Raw genomic sequence first — 21,526 nt, 5'->3', positions numbered from 1 at the left:
ATATTTATTTAAAAAATGCATTATTTATCCGGAGAAGTCATTCAGGGGAAAAATTTATTTTGTCATAACATTATCAGAATTGTAATCACGATTGTTTGAAGAGATAAAACTATGTATTAAAATATTCATGGCAAAACCTCAGTTTTGTGGCCTTGTCAAGCAATCTGGACCTAATCTCATTAAAAAAAACCTAGAAAAACAATGAGAAAAATAAGAAATTTTACTCTGTCATGTAGCCTGGCCTGTATCTCGTTAGTGGATAATGATCAGGGTTCTAAAAACTTTGGTGTTTCAGCACCATGTCACAACATGTCACCTGCCCATTTGTGAAATTTCATACTGTCTTCTTAAGTTAACTATTTCAATCAGTTCTTTTAGTCAGACAGGAAAGATTGTTTTACCTGCTTTACATGTTTCGGCTACTTCCCGTAGCCTTCCTCAGAAGCGTCACAAGATGGGGAAGTGACGTGTCTTATAGGCTGCTACTTCTTGGCCAGACAAAGACAGTCTGGCCAAATCAAGAAGTAGCAGCCTATAAGACACGTCACTTCCCCATCTTGTGACGCTTCTGAGGAAGGCTACGGGAAGTAGCCGAAACATGTAAAGCAGGTAAAACAATCTTTCTTGTCTGACTAAAAGAACTGTTGAAATAATGTCACCTGCCCAATGCGACTGAGTGGATTTTGGTATCGGAGGCCAATGGAGACGGAGTTACTAGAAACCCATGCCAAAGGAGTTAGGGATATAAAGACCATGTGTGAGCAACTCCCACTGATACAACACAAAAATACCCCTTGTCAGATTACTTGCAAAATTAAGACCATAACGCATGAACATGGATGGTGGATTATGAACCACATTGTGCTTCACTCAACAGTAGCATAGTTTCCACTGGTATCCTGCTGAACAACACAACCAATGGCAATGACTGGTAATCCACTCCTCTGCTGATCTGGTATGGAAATCAGTTTTGTCATCTACATATCTGACCTCAAACAGGTTTTACACCAGATGGCCTTCTGGACCCAAACTATATATTTATCTCTGCGTAGGACCTAAGTGTGCATCCTCTTGTGCATTCGCCTGTGGTTGAGAAAAGCTGTTGCTTAACAGCCAAAAAAGATGCTAAACAATACTTGGACAGAGGGGAAAAAGCAGCTCTCAGTCATGAAATAAACCAAACTTTCAGACTGCTGAGAAGACAATCACCTGTTCCAGTAGCTCCAGAACTGCTCAGTGAGATATGTACGATGGCTGTAGTCATCTCCAAATGATGCTTTGCTCTCAATCCAGTGTATGATATGACCCTCCACAGCTATTTGTGATGACAAACACACAACACTCAAAAAACTGCTGTCAATAAAACCACATAAGAAAGATTCATAAGGGACAACTGACATTTTGTCTATGAATGAATTTCTGATCCTCATTTATATCATGCACAGTTATTACCAAAAATAAGTTGCTGTTATGCAGTTTTTTTCCAAAAACAAAGTAGCTGTACTTCATAACTTCATAGTCAGTTATTTACTACAAAATGGACTTTCATAAAGTAAATACTAACCAACTGGAACCTCCAGAATGATGTCTGGCGTTTTGTCGTAGCCCATAGCTCTCAACTGGTTTTCATCTATAGGGAAAACATATAATGTTAACACCAAGCTGTTATACTGCATTTAATTAGATTCTTTACTGATTGACATTTTTACAATCTAGAGAATGTCAACCAATTACAGGCTACTAATAAATCAAAGTTTATCAAGGTGCAACAAAAACACTGGTGTTATCAAAATAGACAGTGTAACAGAGGACAGCAAATACAGCAAATCTTTAGTACTGTGCAAAAATCATTGGAATGTAAAATAATTGAATGTGGAAAAATAAATTATATTCTTAAAAATACTACTTTCTTTAAATGGGAAAATAAAGTTAAAATAAGGTCACCATGTGTGTGAAAAATACATTAAAGTTTGTTGCCAAAAATACACAAAAGATATTAAGTTAACCAGTTTGTGCTCCTGTTACATTAGAGGTATGGTGCCAGTGGCTTTTTTAAGACTTAAGTCATAAAAAGAACTTTGTATGGCACCATAATTTTATTCCTCAGCATTTAGATAAGGGATTCATAATATGATATTGCCAATATGATCATAATATGATGCTAATATGACATCAGTGTGTGAGTGTGTCTGTGCAAATGGGTGAATGTGAGGCATTAAGTGTAAAGTGCTCTGAGCTTTTGATGCACATAGAGCAGCCCTATATAAATGCAATCCATTTACCATTTACCATGATCAAACTTTGTGCTGTATGGAAACAATTTAGAATTTCAACCCCTGAGGGGGAGAAATTCAAGGGATCAGATGCTGTGACCAACATTTGGTAGATTTGAAAGTGATTTACAAGAAATCTTATGGATGTAATGTAAGATGGGTCACAGGTAATCTCAAAACATTGGACATGCACACGCACATCCTCCTGTAGTTAGTCTGCATGATGGGAATGAAGGAAAAGACAATATTCACTATGGAATTTCCCCCCAGATAAATATGTCCTCTTCATTAAAATGAGCTGTAATTTTGCAGCATGTTACAAATATAAACCTACATAATAATTAGATTTTGGTAGAAACTACATGTTCTCAGTTTTGGGAAATTTGAAAGGCTCTGTAGCTTAAAATAAATAAATAAATAAATGGCCTCACCACACCCCTTCTGTTATGACAGGTGTGACGCAAACCACACCGACCAACTTAGTTTGCAGCTTCAAATACAAGTTTAAATACAGACTTCTGTGACACATCATGGAACTCCACTATGCGTCATTTCATGCATGCATTTTTTTTACGGAAGAAGTTTGTACACTGTACATAAAGATTCATAGGACTGAAGATATCGAACATGAAAAGCCAAATATATTAAAACATACAAGTTACAAATACCGCCCAGTATCACCCCTTTCCAAAAAAGGAAAAAATCCTATTGGGGCAGCATTTGTAATTTTTATATATGTGCTTTTACAGAGATACAAATGAAGAAGAAAACATCTCAAACTACATTTATACAGAAACACTACGGTGCTTAAAGGTTTTGCACAGCACTGTAGTGTACATCTGCAATGCATTTGCAGCCACTGCACAAAAACCTGTAAAGCACAGCAATAGTGCAGACTGTACAGTTTGCAGTTTGGCAAGAGCTTTTGAAATATACAGCAGGGGGAAAAGGCTGGCATTATAGCCTCTGTAAGCCTGACCCCTGCTTGCAGAGACTGCAACCATTGTCCTTGACTTCTGGTGCGCTTCAGCCATTATCCCTCCAACACCTGATTTCTCCATTAAATGTCAGGCTGACCAGGTCACCCAGTTCCAAGGGCCTGGCTCTTTGTCTCCAGCCAAGCTCAACTAATGGGGCATGGAAAGGAATTGAGGAAAGATGAAGGGTGGCGGTGTCAGCGGTGTTGAAGAGGCAGCAACAGCTAGTGGCAATAGAGAGTTGAAAGAATTCAAGGAGGCTGCAGGAGACCTGAGGTATGGAGGGGGACTGTGGGTGAGGTAGTAGGTAGATGTATAAGATAAGACGGGAATTCCACTCACACCTACTGAGTTGTTGACAGTGTCATGCTGCTGTGATCACCTTTGATTAAAATTAATGGGCCATCCATGCTGTTGAGTAGTTCATTTCCAATCCATTTATCAGATAGGGTGATGCTGCTTTAATGGTACTCCTGCCCTCTGAACTCTGACAGTTTTAGGACAGTCCTCTGTGCACCTTCAAAGAAAGGTCAGCACTCCAGGTCCAAATAAATGATGTGGTGTTAATGACAAAGGGAATGACTTTTACCCTTCATCACTCATCTGACCTTGGGGATGATGATGATGGGATAGGGATGAACTGGGGAGGGGCCAAAAATTCTATAATTTTACAACTGTACGCTCGACCTTGATGTAATATTTTTGTAGAGCACAACACAGTGTTGTAGTGCAGCAGATAAGAGAATATTTGCAGAGGAATCCTTCAAATCCGGTTACAAGCACCAAAGTTTGACTGTCTATGCCTTTTGGTACATATTTTAGAAAAATAACGTTAGCCATTTGAATTTTCAATAGGGGGCCAAGTAGGGGTCAACTGAAGAAGTGCATAGAGGTAAAAAAAAAAAAATGTTCCAATCATATTGAAAGCTACACCACATTATGTGTCTGATCAGAAATATTTCAAAAAGGCATAGTGTGGACTATCTGTGACTGAATGTTCTGGAGTTATGGGGTAAAAACAGCAAGCGAGGCGACAAATGTCAGTTTCAGTTTGTACAGGGGTTGAGTTAGTAGGATTTTAAAAAGGAATAGTTTGCACCATGTATCATGCTTAGTTATCATGTTACGGGGTAACATATGTCACATGTCATCGAATCCAATGGATGTCGACATTGTTTGACCTTTACTTTGGAGACCAAAGATTCAACACAGTCAGAACTATTCCATTTGTTTTTGACCCCTATGCAGTTCTTCAACTGACCCCTACTTGGCCCCCTATTGAAAATTCAAATGGCTAACGTTATTTTTCTACAATATGTACCAAAACATATACACAGTCAAACTTTAGTGCTTGTAACCGGATTTGAACGATTCTTACAGTTATCTGATGTACTATTGGGAAATGAATTCAACCAATGAAAAAGCCACTCCTGCAAAATTGAAACAGATATGTGGTAGAACATAGTTTCTGTGTAAATGAAAGCACACGACTTATTAAATCCATTTCTGAAAACTGGAAAAATAAAATCTTACTGGCAACTTGAGACAACTGAGCATCATGGCCAATGAAACATTAGAAGATAACTTCAAAGCTTTTATTCTTGAAATATTCATTGTATGCAAGCGTAAAAGCATACAAGGATATTTGATAACGCTCGTGGATGTTTGCAAATCAATGGGAGAAAACACTAAGTGCATCAGTCACGTCAACTTTATAAAACAGTCTACACGCCAATGGCTATATCGAGGTCAGAAACGTGAGAGTCAAGAAATGACTTACCTAGGAAGGAAAGGTTGCTTTCCCTTAATTTGTCACGGAGGAGTACCTCATGCTCTTGGCCAATCGCACTGAGAAAATAGAGTCAAGGATTCCAACATACACAAACAAATGCAAATCTTCTATATATGCAAAGACAAAATAATTGTTGACCCCCACCCACTGAACGCATCAATCTTTCTTCAGCAAAAACGTTACTCAGTTTAGATCTAAACAAATACAGAAAGATGCAATGAAATTACAAGAATATGGACATTTTGGAAAGCTGGATAAATAACCTTTCACAAATCTACTGTATGCTGAGTACATTAGGACACATTCTATATGTGAAGTGACCAAGATGGAACAGATATAGATCCAGGAGGGAGTGCTCGCCATACAATCAAGAATAAAAAGAAATACTGTATATGATGAAGACATGCCTCATCAAATAAAATGAAATAAAAATGTGAAAAACAGAAAACAAAATGGTCATCTTATCAATTAAAAATCTAATCTGTATTTGTTGTGGCTTATAGAATATGCGAGCTGAGCTCAACCTCCCCGTGGATGTGCATGTTTGATTTATTTAAACCTACAGTGTGTAGAATGCAGTGTCCTCTACTGGTGAGGCTGCAGACTGCATTGTGGGTCACCTTACAGAATTTTGTTTTTCACATTTTCAATTCTTTGGCGGTCAGGATTCATGCTTCCTTGCGATAAACATGTATGATCCTCCATTTAATAATAATCAGGGTTCTCTAACTTTTTGCCTGAACAACCAATCAGTACACAGTGCATCTGGCAGCAGGCACCAATTCCTTAGACTTTCTGGCTATGTTGCAAAATGCAAAAGACTGAGCATAAATTTCCTTTTTGGGCTACTATATGAACATGGTAACGCAGCATCGCAGCATCCATGACGGGGTTCCCTTTCATGTAGATATGAAGGGTTCATTCCAAGCTTTTGGAGCCACAATGAATCCTTGTTGAAGATAATTGCAGACTAATGAATAGATAGTTATAAATGTCATATTCCATTTCTGCTAATAAGCGCACATAAATCTTACACACTGTAGGGGGTCATTTTGACCGTTGGGGTTTTTCATAATTGTTGTATGGCCTTGCCTTACAATGTGGAGCGCCTTGGGGCAACTGTTTGTTGTGATTTGGCGCTATATAAAAAAAAAGTTGATTGAGTTGAGTTGATAGCTTTTAAGTTCACAATCTACCTCACTCCACTATTTGCTTACTATGCAATGTGGAAGTCACTTCTTCTGATGCATACTAAGAACATAATCAGGGGAGTTCTCAGGTCAAACTTAATCAGCTTTTCCAACAAATTGCTGCAGTGCATTACCTAAATGGGCAAACTGCCTTGAAAACAGAAGATTGAACAAATTGAACATTGAAATTGAACATTTTACAATTCAGTAAAATGCACAGAGCACTGGAGTTGGACATGGTTCCGAAACCTTGAAGAAAAAAAAAGACTAAGCAACGCTTTATAGAATTAAGGCTATTTTGCATCAGGAAACCTGCCATAAAAAGCATTATATTAAAAACAGGAAAAAGGCTTGATCAATATGAAATTAAGTTATACAACCTCAACACATTAAAAAGTGCTGGCAATTAATGCATTCATACTATTGTGTTTGGCACACAGACACTGGGGTGGTAATCATGAACTCCGTGGCAGTGTAACTGACTCAAAAAAGGTAAATAGGGTGGGATGTTCAAGCAGGGCAGAATGGGACAGGGTTGACTGGTTATGAACAGAAGACCTAAAGCAGAACAATCCAACCTCGCCACACACGAAAGCTGGGATAGACACAATGCCATCGAGACAAACACATGTACACCCATTCAAATAAGTCACCTCCCCCAGGAAATAGTCAGTCTGCTCCCCAGCTGTTTGCCCCTGAACAGCCTGGACTCTAAGTCTGCCCCTACGGTTAAAGCCAAATCACTAGACAGAGAAATGACATCTAACACTGAGAGGTGACAATGACAACAACAAAACTACATAGCAAGAAATAAATATTTAACTTGTGCTGACATTGTATCTCTAGAACTCTCCGTGGTCCTGAATTGCATCACAATGGGATCAGAATTTGATTAAATTAAATAAAAAAAGAGGGGAAATTTTCCATATAAATGTTTTGCCAATAAATAAATAAATAATTGACTTAAATGAAAGATTTAAGCTGCATATTAACCATCACAATGAATTTGAATTTTTTTTTCCCCTCGTGTAACAGTGGGACCAACTGAATGTGTGAACGTGGAGATGCATTTAGATCAACCCATTGTCTTCTCTTCCACCCATCACCTTCCAGCCTCTGTATCAGTGATGGTAAGACAGCAGGCAGGATGAAACACTTCCGCTGTGAAGCAGAACTTTTATGTTAGGTGAAGCCAGACACATTTAATCCTCTTCAATAGCTTCTCGTCAATTTCAGGCTTAAAATTTTATGGGATAGGATACTGTTTGATGCAGTCTACCAGTGGTCCATAACAGCAGTCGTTTATTGTACACTGAAAAGAAGGGGAAGAAATATTATGGCATGCGGAAAAAAGGGGGTAGGCGGGTGGGCAGGGAGGAGGTGAAGAAGGGAAGCACGCGCAACGCTGGAAGACAAGAAAACACAAGAGATGCTGGCAGATTGGCAGGCATGACCGCCGGCTCTCACGTGACTTCATCTGCAAACGTGAACAAGCTCATGTTGCCTGTCAGGCAGGTGGTACAGTAACAAAAAAAGAACGAAAGAAAGAAAGAATTTTGCTGAACAGCAGCTCTGCAACATAGAATAAGATAATAACAATGAAGAAAATATTAAACATGTTTTACATCGTGTCTACTAAATAATAGCTAGAACACCCAAAAGTGATGTATATTAGAGATTAACTGATACCAATCAGAAATCAATTTTAAAGCAACAGATATGCCTATATCGATACACAGACATCAATCTAAATGTAATATGAAAGTTATAAACCACTTATGTTCAGCTAAATTAGCATCTTCCACAAAAGTTCAAAGATTCGCACGAGGATTTTGCGAGACTGTACAGGAATGCTAACTTGGTGATGTAAACACAAAATCAAAACATCTGATTTTGGTAGGCGGTATAATGGATCAATGCTCTGCTTTGAACTTTTTGATTATTTTAATACTGTCACGCTATTTTAGGCTGGGAAAGCTATGCTAACAACAGCTGGCTTCTTCTTTTGGGCTTCTTCTATGCTGTACTTTGTACTACTGCGTGTGGTGCTGCCCCCAGTGGTGAACAAAAGGCAAGTAGAGGCAGGACCATCATGCAAAAACCCGAAGAAGGCCCCTGTTTTTCATGAAATATGTATTTGAAGGTAAGCAATGTGACTTCTGGATTATTCTAATTTATCTTGTAAAATCAATGTCTCCACTAAACAAATGCTGGTATCAGACTGCATCATATACCGTATCCAACTGCATAATGAAAAGTATTGTTACATCCACCAAGGACATAATAAAATTATTGCCATTTATTTATTTGTCTATCTGTTAGCAGGATCACGTCAAAACTACTACGCAGAATTTGATGAAATTTTCACCAGAGATAGATATTAGGCCATGGAAGACTCCATTAAATTTTGGAGATGATCCGGATCTGGATTCTGGATCAAGATTACACAATGTTAGGATTATGTCAAACCTACTATTAGGGCATGGAAGACTCCACTGAATTTTGGAGGTAATCCAGATTCGGACTGGCGGACATCAGAAATCGTGGCTTGCTCTTGTTCCTGAACTGTATCACAGTACATATATCCAGACACCATAACATTGTTTGATAAAGGGAGACATGCACACCCTCCACTGTACAATGCATTTAAATTTAAAGTGGTCTTGAACTTACTTGGTAGATGTTACTGGCCAAAATCTCGTCTGGAATTAAAGATGGCTCCTTAAGCATCTTGCTGAGGACTGTTTTACTTGCTGAAAACAAGCCAGAAAACAAGGCATACAAATAAACATTATCAGTCAAATGACAAACATCATCTTTTACAAAATAGTCAATAATATTTTGCAGCATATACATCGACTGCCAAAACAGTCAAATCTGTATCAACAGAAAAAAAAGCAGACACGGAGGAAATATATACACCATTTAGGCTCAACATGCTGTAATTCAACATGCAACTACGTGGTGTGTCCATAAAGTAACGGTCCTTTTTATTTTTTTTAAAACTATATGGATTTCATTCATATGTTTTTACGTCAGACATGCTTGAACCCTCGTGCGCATGCGTGAGTTTTTCCACTCCTGTTGGTGAAGGCATTCGCCTGTGAGCACGCCTTGTGGAAGGAGTGGTCCCGCCCCCTCGTCGGATTTTCATTGTCTGGAAATGGCGGAATGAAAAGGACTTTTTTTCCATCAGAATTTTTTCAGAAACTGTTAGAGACTGGCACCTGGAAACATTTCGAAAAAGTTATCTGGCTTTTGGTGAAAATTTTACGGGCTTCACAGAGAATAAGGACTTTAACTACAGCTTTAAGGACCCCTTTAAGGACGGTCGGTGCGCCGCACTCCAAGCTGCGACGTCGCGGCACAAACCACTGGATCATTTCTAAACGGATGGCTCTGTGGATACGAGACCGTCGTGTGCTCTTTCTGTGGTTATCACAAGAGCTGGACATCAGCCATTTTCCAGCAGATTTCACTTTTAACAAGAGATTTTGTCATGGAAAGCTGCGCAGAGGCTTCGTGCGTCACGACTGATTCGCTGATGAAGCGAGACAAAGGAACACCTCCGTTTCGGAGTGTTAGAGGACAAGTTGGGACATGCCTATCTCGGCTTTCAGTGCTTACCAGTCGAGTGAGTATAAGAGAACTTGTGGAGAGCTGGACATGTCCAAACTTGTCCTCTAACACTCCGAAATGGAGGTGTTCCTTTGTCTCGCTTCATCAGCGAATCGGTCGTGACGCGCGAAGCCTCCGCGCGGCTTTCCATGACAAAATCTCTTGTTAAAAGTGAAATCTGCCGGAAAATGGCTGATGTCCAGCTCTTGTGATAACCAGAGAAAGAGCACACGACGGTCTCGTATACACAGAGCCATCATCTTAGAAATGATCCAGAGGTTTGTGCCGCGATGTCGCAGCTCGGAGCGCGGCGCACTGACCGTCCTTAAAGGGGTCCTTAAAGCTGTAGTTAAAGTCCTTATTCTCTGTGAAGCCCGTAAAATTTTCACCAAAAGCCAGATAACTTTTTCAAATGGTTTCCAGGTGCCAGTCTCTAACAGCTTCTGAAAAAATTCTGATGGAAAAAAAGTCCTTTTCATTCCGCCATTTCCAGACAATGAAAATCCGACGAGGGGGCGGGACCACTCCTTCCACAAGGCGTGCTCACAGGCGAATGACGTCACCGACAGGCGTGGAAAAACTCACGCATGCGCACGAGGGTTCAAGCATGTCTGACGTAAAAACATATGAATGAAATCCATATAGTTTAAAAAAAAAAATAAAAGGACCGTTACTTTATGGACACACCACATATTTGTGTAATACTACTGCAAGAGTCCATTAGAAGGCTGCTTGATGTCTACACAGATATCCTACAGGTAAATGTTCCAGTCCAGAGCACAGGAGCCTTGTATAGTTTATCTATGCTATTAATGGCAACTATTCTGCATCTCTCCTCCCCGTTCTCGCTCTACTAACATTATAAATCAGTACAGGATGACTTCTGGATTGATTTCCTGGTACTGCAAGAGAAAAAAAGTTCCCTAAATCATTTCTTAAAAAGATTTGGATTAAATGGATTGTATCATTGTGTGACGAAATGGTTGAGGAACGCCATTTTAGTGATATATACACGTGGTCATGACAGACTTGCAGTGAATGTTTCTATTCACATTTCAGGCATGGATGGCGTGTGCCTGCACAGGGATTACCAAGATGTTCAGTAAAACAGCTTGTATTATAAACCCCAAAATCAGAAAAGTTCGGACATATGGCAAATGGAAATAAAAAAGACACCCGCAATGATTCTTATATTTAGTTTGATTTCTATTTCTTTTAAGACGGAGTATGAACTCAAGAACTCAAGTTTTTGGTGCCTACTAATTTCTTATTTCAGCCCTGCAACCAATTTTACAAAAAGTTAGAATGGGGGCAATTTAACGTTAGGAATGAAGTAAAATAAGTAAATAAATAAATAAATAAATAATGTTACAGGCATTGACATTAAGCTTTTTAGTTTACTTGTCCATAGGACAAGTAACCCTGGCAGTTTAATTGTCCTATAGGAAAAGCTGGTTGTCCAGACAACCCATGAGTGAGATTCAAATTAAATATTTATCACATCTACTTTGCTCTGACTTGTCACTTAATAAAAACCCGTCATACTTCTTTTGTTTGTAAGTACTTTAACTTTAATATTCCAACATAAGAATTGCAGCTGAAATAGAAAAATCATTACATTTCAACATTTTCTGGGACTGAGATTCAGATTAAATATTTGTCACATCTACTTTCCTTCTTTTAGTTTTTAGGCTTTAGTGTTCTGCGGTTTTATGGCAGTTTTGTGGCAACAGAAACAGTTCATCTGTGCTGTGGTCTTATAGTTTTTCAAAATGTGGTGGTGATGGACACGTAATGATCCTGACATTTACTTTGTCTTCTATTTCTGTAACTGCAGACTGTAGGAAACCAACATATTTCATGTTTTGTGAGATCAGTTTTATTTTTATTTATTTTTGTTAATATATATCCATTCCTACATTTGAGGCCTGCAGCATTTTCCAAGAAGAAAAGGTTGAGACAGGGCAGAATTAGTTAGATTAGTTAATAATTAGTTAAGAATTAGTTAATAATATTTACAGCCAGTTTTCTTGGGAAATGTCAGAGGATGAATACATGAACATTTCCAACTCACTGAATATTTCTCAGACTTTACTTACATCAATCATTCAGAAATACAAAAAGTGTGGTACTTTATGGTAAATCTGTGTCAGATAGGCAGTTCTCAAAAAGTAAATGTCCATCCTGGAAGAAGACAAATGAGGGAAGCCACCAAGACACAACTTTGGAAGAATGTTTGGCTTCTGTGGGTGTGAGTGGAGAAACTGGGAATATAACAACATTTTTTATTTTATCTTCATTTTACATACAGCCCCTACTTTTTAAAATTGTGGTTGTTTCTATTCCATTTCTGAAATGAAAGAACTGCTATAAGGAACAGTCTTAACATTTTATTGTTTTTTTCAAACTTTGTAGTAGAACAAATACAAAATCCAAACTCTTATAAAGAAAGAAAAAATGCACAAATATGCAGGAAAAACTGAACAATGCAGACTGATTTGACTCGTGATTTTTGAAAATACTAAGCAATAACTTACTTTGAAATAAATAAAACTCATAACTGCAGCCTAATAATTTTGAAAAATAAAAATCAGCAGCTTGTATTTTTATTCAGACTAGAGTTCATTTCCTCTGTTTTTCTCCTCCTTAGTCATGTTTTGTGCTTGAACATTAAACAACTACATTAAGTCATCTAAAATAAATATCTTTGGAAAATAACAGCCTGTTAAAGTTCAGAGTTCTCACCTGCTTTATATGATTTTTGCTTAGTTTCTCCACATCAGGTTTTTTTTTTATCCCACGTGTGTGTGATTTTTATTCTGTTCATTCATATATTCTCATTTTAAGGAATTTTGACCAATTTATTTCATCTCATAATTTCAGTATAACTGTCACCGACACACGCTCACAGTGTGAACAGTACGTACTGTCAGAACAGTCCAGAGAGAAATAAAGGCAGCGCCACAGTTTAGTTTGTGTTGTTTTTCACTCTGTGGTCAGTGCAAACCTCCCCTGCTTCCCCCCCTCGCAGCCAACCGACACACGCGCGCACGCACACACACACGGCTGCAGCAATCGGACCCAGTCTTAATTTTAGACAGCTTTAAGTATCTTTTTTGAAAATTGACCGCTCAAATGACAGCAGGATGGCTCGCTACCTAAAACCTTTGTTCTTGCTCCCGTCTGCTCCCGTGAATTTTTAATCCCATACCGTCCCAATCACGTGATGAATAGCAAAGTTGACTCCCATCCTGTTGGAATCCCACGGGAATCCCGTGACCCGTGGAATTCCCAAAAAATGTCAGCCTTTACTATGAACACACACTCCATACAGTGGTCTCGCGCACACATTGTTATCATGTTTTCCGACTGTCCGCTGCGTGGAGAGTGGCGGGAAAAACCGAAGACACTTTCTTGCGAGGTGTGAGACAAGAGACAAGACGCGATGAAAATAAAGCATTTGAACCTTTTAAACCAAAAAAGTGCCACTTGTCCAGTCGGACAACGATTTGGAGCATATTGGTTGTCTGATCACATTTTACACTTGTCCCGGACAATCAGACAATGTCGATGCCTGTGTTATTTCAAACAAGTGATGTCAATAGCGGCTGTCCCAATAAGTGTTCAAATCCCACGATATCATGCAGGGTTCAAACGAGACTGCGCTGTCCTATTACACTTATGTTATCGCAGCATTAATACAGAAAAGTAGACTGAGATCGTACAGCAACATACGGCGTCTCCAAGATGACATCATTTCTAGGCAAAAATCACATTCTGCACACAGTACAAAGGAAACTGAGAAAACATAAAAAATCTTGGGTTCATGCAGTGTATAATGAAACAAACAAAACAAAAATCTAAGTAAATGTAAGTATCACTGCATTTTGATTTTTTTTTTTTGGTCATTTTTTTTGTATACATTCACAACTATTTCTGATTTGGAGTTGTAAAGTATAACCGATCCAAATCTTCAATCTAAACTTTGACGTACAAGATCAAGATAAGGTCTTTCCACATATTGTTATAAGACATACGAGGTCTATTAGATAAGAAACCGACACTTTTATTTTTTTATTTTTAACTATATGGATTTGAATGACGTGCGATTACACCAATCATGCTTGAACCCTCGTGCGCATGCGTGAGTTTTTTCACGCGTGTCGGTGACGTCATTTCCCTGTGGGCAGGCCTTGAGTGAGATGTGGTCCCGCCCTCTCAGCTGAATTCCTTTGTTTCACACGCTGCTCGAGACGGCGCGCGTTGCTTTATCAAAATTGTTTCTGGACCTGTGAGGAATATCCGAGTGGACACTATTCGAGAAATTAAGCTCGTTTTCGGTGAAAAGTTTAACGGCTGATGAGAGATTATGGGGTGTTTCTGTCGGTGTAAGGACTTCCCACGGAGCGGGACGTCGCGCAGCGCTTCCAGGCGCCGTCGTCGGCCTGTTTCGACCTGAAAGCATCCTAATTTAAGGCTTAATTCACCCAGGACGTCGTGAGAGAACAGAGAAGATTCAGAAGAGGCCGGCATGAGGACTTTATGCGGACATTCCACTGTTTAAGGACATTTTTTAATGAAAGACGTGCGCGCAAATTCGCCGAGTCGTTTCCGTGACGACTCGAGGAATCTGTGTGCGCCGCGACAGGAAAAACACCTCCGTGTTGAAAACCATTTGTAAAATTCAGGCAGCTTTTGATGGCTTTCAACAAGTGAGTAACTGAGAAATTGTTTAACAGCTTGGGCATGTTCCAACTTGCCCGTTAAGGTTTCCAACGGAGGTGTTTTTCCTGTCGCGACCCCCCGCGGTTGGGTCCGGCCCGACATGCGACTGTGCCCGCACGTTCTTTCATTACAAAATGTCCATTAACAATGGAATGTCCGAATAAACTCCTCATGCCAACTTCTTCTGAAAGTTCTCTGTTCTCTGACGACTTACTGGGTCAACAGAGCCTGAAATGTGGAAGTTTTCAACTTGAAACGGCGAGACGCTGCCGCCTCGAAGCGCAGATCACCGTCAGGCACCGTGGGCCGTCCTTAAAGCGACACTACCGGACCAAAATCTCTCATCAGCCGTTAAACTTTTTACCGAAAACCAGCTGAATTTATCGAATGGTGTCCACTCAGTTGTGCCTTACAGTTTTGAAAAAATTTTGATCAAACAAAGCAGCAGTCTCTGAGCCATTCCTAAACAATGAAAAAAATCGACGAGAGGGTGGGCCACTCCTCACTCAAAGACTGCCCACAGGCGAATGACGTAACCGACAGGCGTGAAAAAACTCTTGCATGCCCACGAGGGTTCAAGCATGTCTGATGTAATCACACGTGATTCAAATCCATATGGTTTTTGAAAAAAATAATAAGGTCGGATACTTCTCTAATAGACCTCGTACATTAAATCCAATGATTTTATTATAGTTGCAAAATAATGAAATATTAAGGTAATTTTAAACATTAATAAAAAAAAAGAAAATTCAAGATTTTTTTTTTTAATGAGCTCTCCTGGCCTCACTTGCAGTACCTTCATGGCTCTGGTCTTGGGCCACAGCCCACACTTTGGGAAACACTGTGCAATTATTAAATAATAACTGAATTCCATTTAGAAAATGATATGAAAGTCATAATCATATTTTCTTTTCATATAGAATAGTCTTAAAAATAATGATAAATGACAGAAAGTACAAACTACCATGATTGCTCATCTGTTCCATTTCACGTCAAAAAGAAGAAGGTAGCAGAATAACAAAGCCCATTCAGCACTCCCTTTGTTGTTTCATCTTTGTCTTCATCCTTCTCTGCCATAATGTTTTGTTACCTCTTCTTGTTTTTAGATCCTCCAAGCCACAGTACTCCCCCAGCCCACCACATAACCCACACTGCCTCTTACAGCTGCAAGGCACAGGGCTGTGCTTTATTTCTTTACTCATTTCTCTCAAAGATTGGTACCTTCACACGCAGATCCATACCATGCTCTGTTGCAGTGCAGGTGGCGGTGAAGAAAGAGGGTTATATTTTCCCCTTGAGTTAGGACACCTCATGACAAATGATAATGGATAATCAATAAAGCGGGAAATATGAGGCAGCAAACTTTATGAAGCCAGGAGACATATTACTCCCAAACAACACTGGTTTCTCTTAACAAAGTCACTACTCGCCTGTGCCTAATAATGTGAAGGAAAATCAAAGGACCCGCAACCACATCAGCAATATTGGCAACTTATTCCACTTTAATGGCATTTTGATTGATTTTTTTCCCTCTTCCTAATGGTCGTTTTATAGATTTGATGCTGCTTCTGCAAAACAGTAGTGTGTAATAAACCTCCCCAAAGGCAAACGGTTGCCATTAAAGCTCTTGTCTTACTAGCACTCATAATTGGAGGTTGACCACCACCACATTTTGGTCTCTCAGATAACAATTCAAGACCAGACTTTGCTCACTCCCGCCATCTTTCGAGCTCTGTGATATTATTGGTTGCTGGTCACAGTAGAGGATACCTTTCTCTTGGTTGTTTTTTTGAGAGATGGGATTTTTTTTTTTTTTTTTTTTTTTTTAAATGTCATAAAGAGGTGACCTTGGCGCTGACATTGTGGAATTTCAGCCAAGAATTGACCTGATGAAAATGGAAGGCCAGCGAGCTAATAAATCAGGATGCTTTTAAAATGAGTTTACCCTAATGCTCATTCATCACAGGCTGTAATGCCATTTGCAGACCCAGGATTCGCTGCTGTGCACAAACACAGCAGTAAATAACAACAGGGCCCTTGCATCCCTCGCATCGCTGCAGCCTCCAACATCAGCATACATTTATTAAAGACGCCCCCGCCTTGCAAGGAAGAACTCCTCTATGACACCCTGAGCCCTTCTCTGACACAGACACACACACAAACTCACACTTTAAATACACACACTAAAGGCAAAGTCACACACATAAAACGTGCAGGAAAATAAAAAAAGGGATAATCTGAAGAACACCAGATGCACAGAACAAAGCCCTGCAGCACGACTTTGCACCTTGTAAACATTCAACAAATTTACTGTAATTGTCCCATGTTGGTATAAATTCTGACTAAGGCACCATATCACACCATCAACATCTGAACAGAAACAACGGAGGAGAGAATAATAGATGTGAAATGCTACGCCTCCATTGGGATTTGCTAAAGAGAACAGCCAGAGTAAACAAATTGCAAGGCTGTTTTCACATGCGACTCCAAAACAAGACAAACTATAGAAAGCAAGGCAACGCCACCATATCCTCCACTTGATTTCTCATTGCATACTCATGTCATTTCTAAATACTCTTCCTTTCTCCACTAGGATGAAAAAGCCATTATCTCAAAAGACAAAAAAAAAATGTTGAAAAACCTCATTAGGTAGCAACATTTGTTGAGGGAGGGCCGTAATAAACAATAACAGATGACGACTGTTATTGCCCCTGACACTGATGAGCTCCTCTGCAAGTTTGTTTATTAATTAAAAAAAAACACTTTCCACGGGTGGGGTGGGGGGGGCACTTACCCATTTCCTTCAACACCCCCCCGCAATCCCCTCCACACACACACACACACACACACACACACACACACACACACACACACACACACACACACACACACACACACACACACACACACACACACACTCCCTGTGCACAAGCCATTGAGCTGTGGAGGGGCACTCGTTCATCAAACTTCATGGAGCAAGGAAGAGACAGGTCCTGATAATGTGCGCCGCTAAAGCTGATTTTCCATGATGAATCTCGGAGCATATAAATTGGCTAATATCTGAAAACATTTACAGATACTAGAGGAATTGACTACTTGTGGGACATGATGGATGAGGCTCTCCGACGCTGGCCGACAGCTCTGCAAATCTCGGCGGCTGCCTAAAGCCCTCATTTGATTTTCCAATTTACTCCTTTTAAATTTATCCTTCTGTATTGAAGAAAAAAAAACTGAGGATGGGAAAGAGTGGGAGACGATAGCAAGAGAAAAAGAAATGGTGTTTTATCCCCCCCCCCCCCAAAAAAAAACTACGCATTGGTGTGTCGGCGCTAGTTGATGATATGAGGTGGTATCTCCAGCGCAGGAGGAGCTCAGTCCCTGAAGAGGTTACTGGGGCAGAACTGATCTGCTTTCACCTGATTCTCTGTGATAGCACAGAGATGAGACTCCACAGTCGTGTGTGTGTATGTGTGTGTGTGTGCAGTAATAGAAGATCTGGGGAGGCTCAGCAACAGAGAGAGGCTTCCTAGGTCAGGCCATTAGAGTGTGGCAGAGGCTGAATAGAGCGTCTCTGCTGAAAAGGAGTAATTAGTATACTTGTCAAGTGAAGTGCCACGCTGCTGCTTACCTCCCATTCCATGCATACACACAGAAACACTCATTCTGCCTCTGCTTCCTTATTCCCTCCTTTCTTGCTAATGAAGTGCCCTTATGCTCATTATTTGCAAAAAGTGCTGCCTATGTAGTGTGGCTCTGCCATAGCTGAGAGGTGAGGCAGAAGAAAGGAGCACTTGAAGACAACAGACTGAGAACCACAACAATGACAGAGGATACTAAGTTGAGATTTATCTGATAAAACATAATAAATATTCAGTTACCAACATGACTGATCTGCAAACACCAAATCCATTATGAATTCTGTCAAGGAACCAAAGCATCAGGGTAGACACCAACATTCTCACAGCGTTAACATCAAAAGCAAGACATTCAGAACCTAGAATACAAGGCTTCTGTAAAGGAATGTGACAATAAATCTTAAAGGCGGTCAAATCACATAGTTACAAAACATGGAGCAGCAATCTAATCTGGAGCTGAGCCTTGGGAAAATGGAAAAGGTCAAATAGCTAGCAAAATTGCCTCCTCTAAAAAGTATGTCTAAATCTACAGGCACATCAACTCTTGTCAGAGGAGGAACAGAGAGAAAAATGTAGACACAGTAGGAGAAAGAATAAAAGAGCAGGAGCTCCGCCAATGTGTCTGCAAGCATCTTTTAATACGCTCAAGTGCTGGAATGTCAATACTACTGCATATATACAGTTGCAGATACAAGTTTACCAAAAAATTTCAAATCCAATTTTCCATGTTGATCAATGTGCCTGTTAAGTGAATTATATTTTATTTCCATATAAAGTTATTTTTAAATAATTTATAAAAGTTTATGAATGGCTAACTTTAATAATTCGGGGTAGATTGGTGCATATATGGCTATATTTATGGGCCTCCCTGTAGAACCAGTGTTTTCTTGCATTTAAGAGCGGGGGGGGGGGGGGGGGGTGTCTCCAGAACTCACTGTACCATTCTACAACAATTTAGGTAGTATGAAACCGTACAGATTTTACATAATTGAGGAATGAGGCTAAAATTTACACCCATGAATTAATGAAACTTTGTCCCAAAGCATAAACTGAACTTCAGGATTACAATTTAAGGAACTGATGAAGGAGCTGGAGGCATTAAGTATAAATATGATGATGTCCTCTTTTAAAGCGACCATACCTTTAAAAGCTGTCAATCAAAGAGGAAACCATTATTTCAAAATTGACAAAGAATCAAGCCTTTGGCTTTTGTACCGTGATGTAAAATGTAAAATTGGCAGTTACGGATTAATGCCTTCATCTTTGGTCGACAGCCTTTTCGGCCATGGTGATGTAGGTTTGAATCTAGTTGATGCCTTCTGATCATGTTAGACACCATTCCTGGCACAACAAAAGTCAATGTCATCATTTCTTAAAACTGAATACATACTCTATACTGCAGTATAGACAGTATTATAACTATGTGATTTTAATAACCAATTCCATTTCATCCATTCATTTTCTGCTGCCAGTCTAAGTCCAGGTCGCAGTGGCAGTGGAACCCACCCCATCCCACATGTCCCTGCCCCCAGCCAAATCCTCTAACTCTTACTGGGGGATCCTGAGGCGTTCCCAAGCCAGCTGGGAAATATAGTGCAACCAGGAAGTATTCACAGCGCTTCACTTTTCCCAGATTTTGTTATGATACAGCCTTATTCCAAAATGGATGAAATTCTTTTTTCCCCTCAAAATTCTACACACAATACCCCATAATGACAATCTGAAAAAGTTTGAGTTTTTTGCAATTGTATTAAAAAAAAAGAAAAGAAAAAAAAAATCACATGGACATAAGTATTCACAGTCTTTGCCATGAAACTCAAAATTGAGTTCAAGGGCATCCTGTTTCCACTGACCATCCTTGAGATGTTTCAATTGGAGTCCACCTGGGGTAAATTCAGTTTACTGGACATGATTTGGAAAGGCACACACCTGTCTCCATACAAGGTCCCACAGTTGGCAGTGCATGTCAGAGCACAAACCAAGAGAAGTCAAAGGAACTGTCTGTAGACCTCAGAGACAGGATTGTCTTGAGGCACAAATCTGGGAAAGGGTACAAACATTTTTGCTGCTTTGAATGTCCCAATGAGCACAGTGGCCTCCATCATCTGTAAATGGAAGAAGTCTGGATCAACCAGGACTCTTCCTAGAGCTGGCCACCCATCTAAACTAAGCGTTTGATGTAGAAGGACCTTAGTCAGGGAGGAGACCAAAAACCCGATGGTTACTCTGTCAGAGCTCCAGCATTCCTCTGTCAAGAGGGGAGAACCTTCCAGAAAGACAACCATCTTTGCAGCAATCCACCAATCAGGCCTTTATGGTAGAGTGACCAGACGAAAACCACTTCTTAGTAAAAGGCACACGGCAGCAGGCCTGAAGTTTGCCAAAAGCCACCTGAAGGACTCTCAGATCATGAGAAACAAAATATTCTGGTCTGATGAGAAAAAGATTGAACTCTTTGGTGTGAATGCCAGGCGTCAAGTTTGGCGGAAACCAGGCACCATCCCTACAGTGAAGCATGGTGGTGGCAGCATCATGATATGGGGATGTTTTTCAGCAGCAGGAACTGGGAGACTAGTCAGGATTGAGGGAAAGATGAATGCAGCAATGTACAGAGACATCCTGGATGAAAACCTGCTGCAGAGTGCTCTTGACCTCAGACTGGGCTGACGGTTCATCTTTCAGCAGGACAATGACCCTAAGCACACAGCCAAGATCAAAAGAGTGACTTCAGGAAAACTCAGTAAATGTCCTTGAGTGACCCAGCCAGAGCCCAGACCTGTCACCTTGTTCAGCAAAACTTCAATTTTTATGCTAAAACTATTTGTTGAATGTTGTGGAAGGCTGACTGTAGTGCTGTGTGTGTGTGTGTGTGTGTGTGTGTGTGTGTGTGTGTGTGTGTGTGTGTGTGTGTGTGTGTGTGTGTGTGTGTGTGTGTGTGTGTGTGTGTGTGTGTGTGTGTGTGTGTAAAATAAGCGTGCAAAACAAAACAGGGAAGGGAGCAAAAACAATTTAAAACTCTATATTGATCCAGAACTGGTGATTGTACATATATTCCACAGTCCCCGTGGCCCCATTCCTGTGTCTCTTAAATGCAAAGGGAAAGTGAAGGGGAATAAAAAAAAAAAAATGGTGGAAGGCAAAGGCAAGCCACTCACCCAGTTGGGGGGTAATGTCCCTTATATAGAAGTCTATTGATCTTTGTGCGCCTGCCTGTCCTTTCTCAGAAGGCCGACAAAACCACACAAATACACAAAAAGCTGTACACAAAAGAGCAGTATAGGAATGGGTGTGTGTGTGTTTGGGGGAGGAGAGGGTG

At 40.1% G+C, this 21,526-nt stretch overlaps 1 protein-coding gene across 1 annotated transcript in view; it reads right to left on the bottom strand.

The window, feature by feature from the left end:
- Nucleotides 1–21,526, bottom strand: part of cdin1 (CDAN1 interacting nuclease 1) — a 151,928-nt gene that overhangs the window by 82,248 nt on the left and 48,154 nt on the right. Inside the window, 5 exon segments of the mRNA XM_034159540.1 lie at nt 1,210–1,315; nt 1,565–1,630; nt 5,031–5,098; nt 7,495–7,544; nt 8,906–8,985. Of these exon segments, the coding sequence (XP_034015431.1) occupies nt 1,210–1,315; nt 1,565–1,630; nt 5,031–5,098; nt 7,495–7,544; nt 8,906–8,985 (370 nt within the window).

Source organism: Thalassophryne amazonica, chromosome 19, assembly GCF_902500255.1.
Source record: "Thalassophryne amazonica chromosome 19, fThaAma1.1, whole genome shotgun sequence".
NCBI lineage: Eukaryota > Metazoa > Chordata > Actinopteri > Batrachoidiformes > Batrachoididae > Thalassophryne > Thalassophryne amazonica.
Note: the sequence above shows the minus strand (reverse complement) of the source record. Positions and strands in the feature narration are given on the sequence as shown.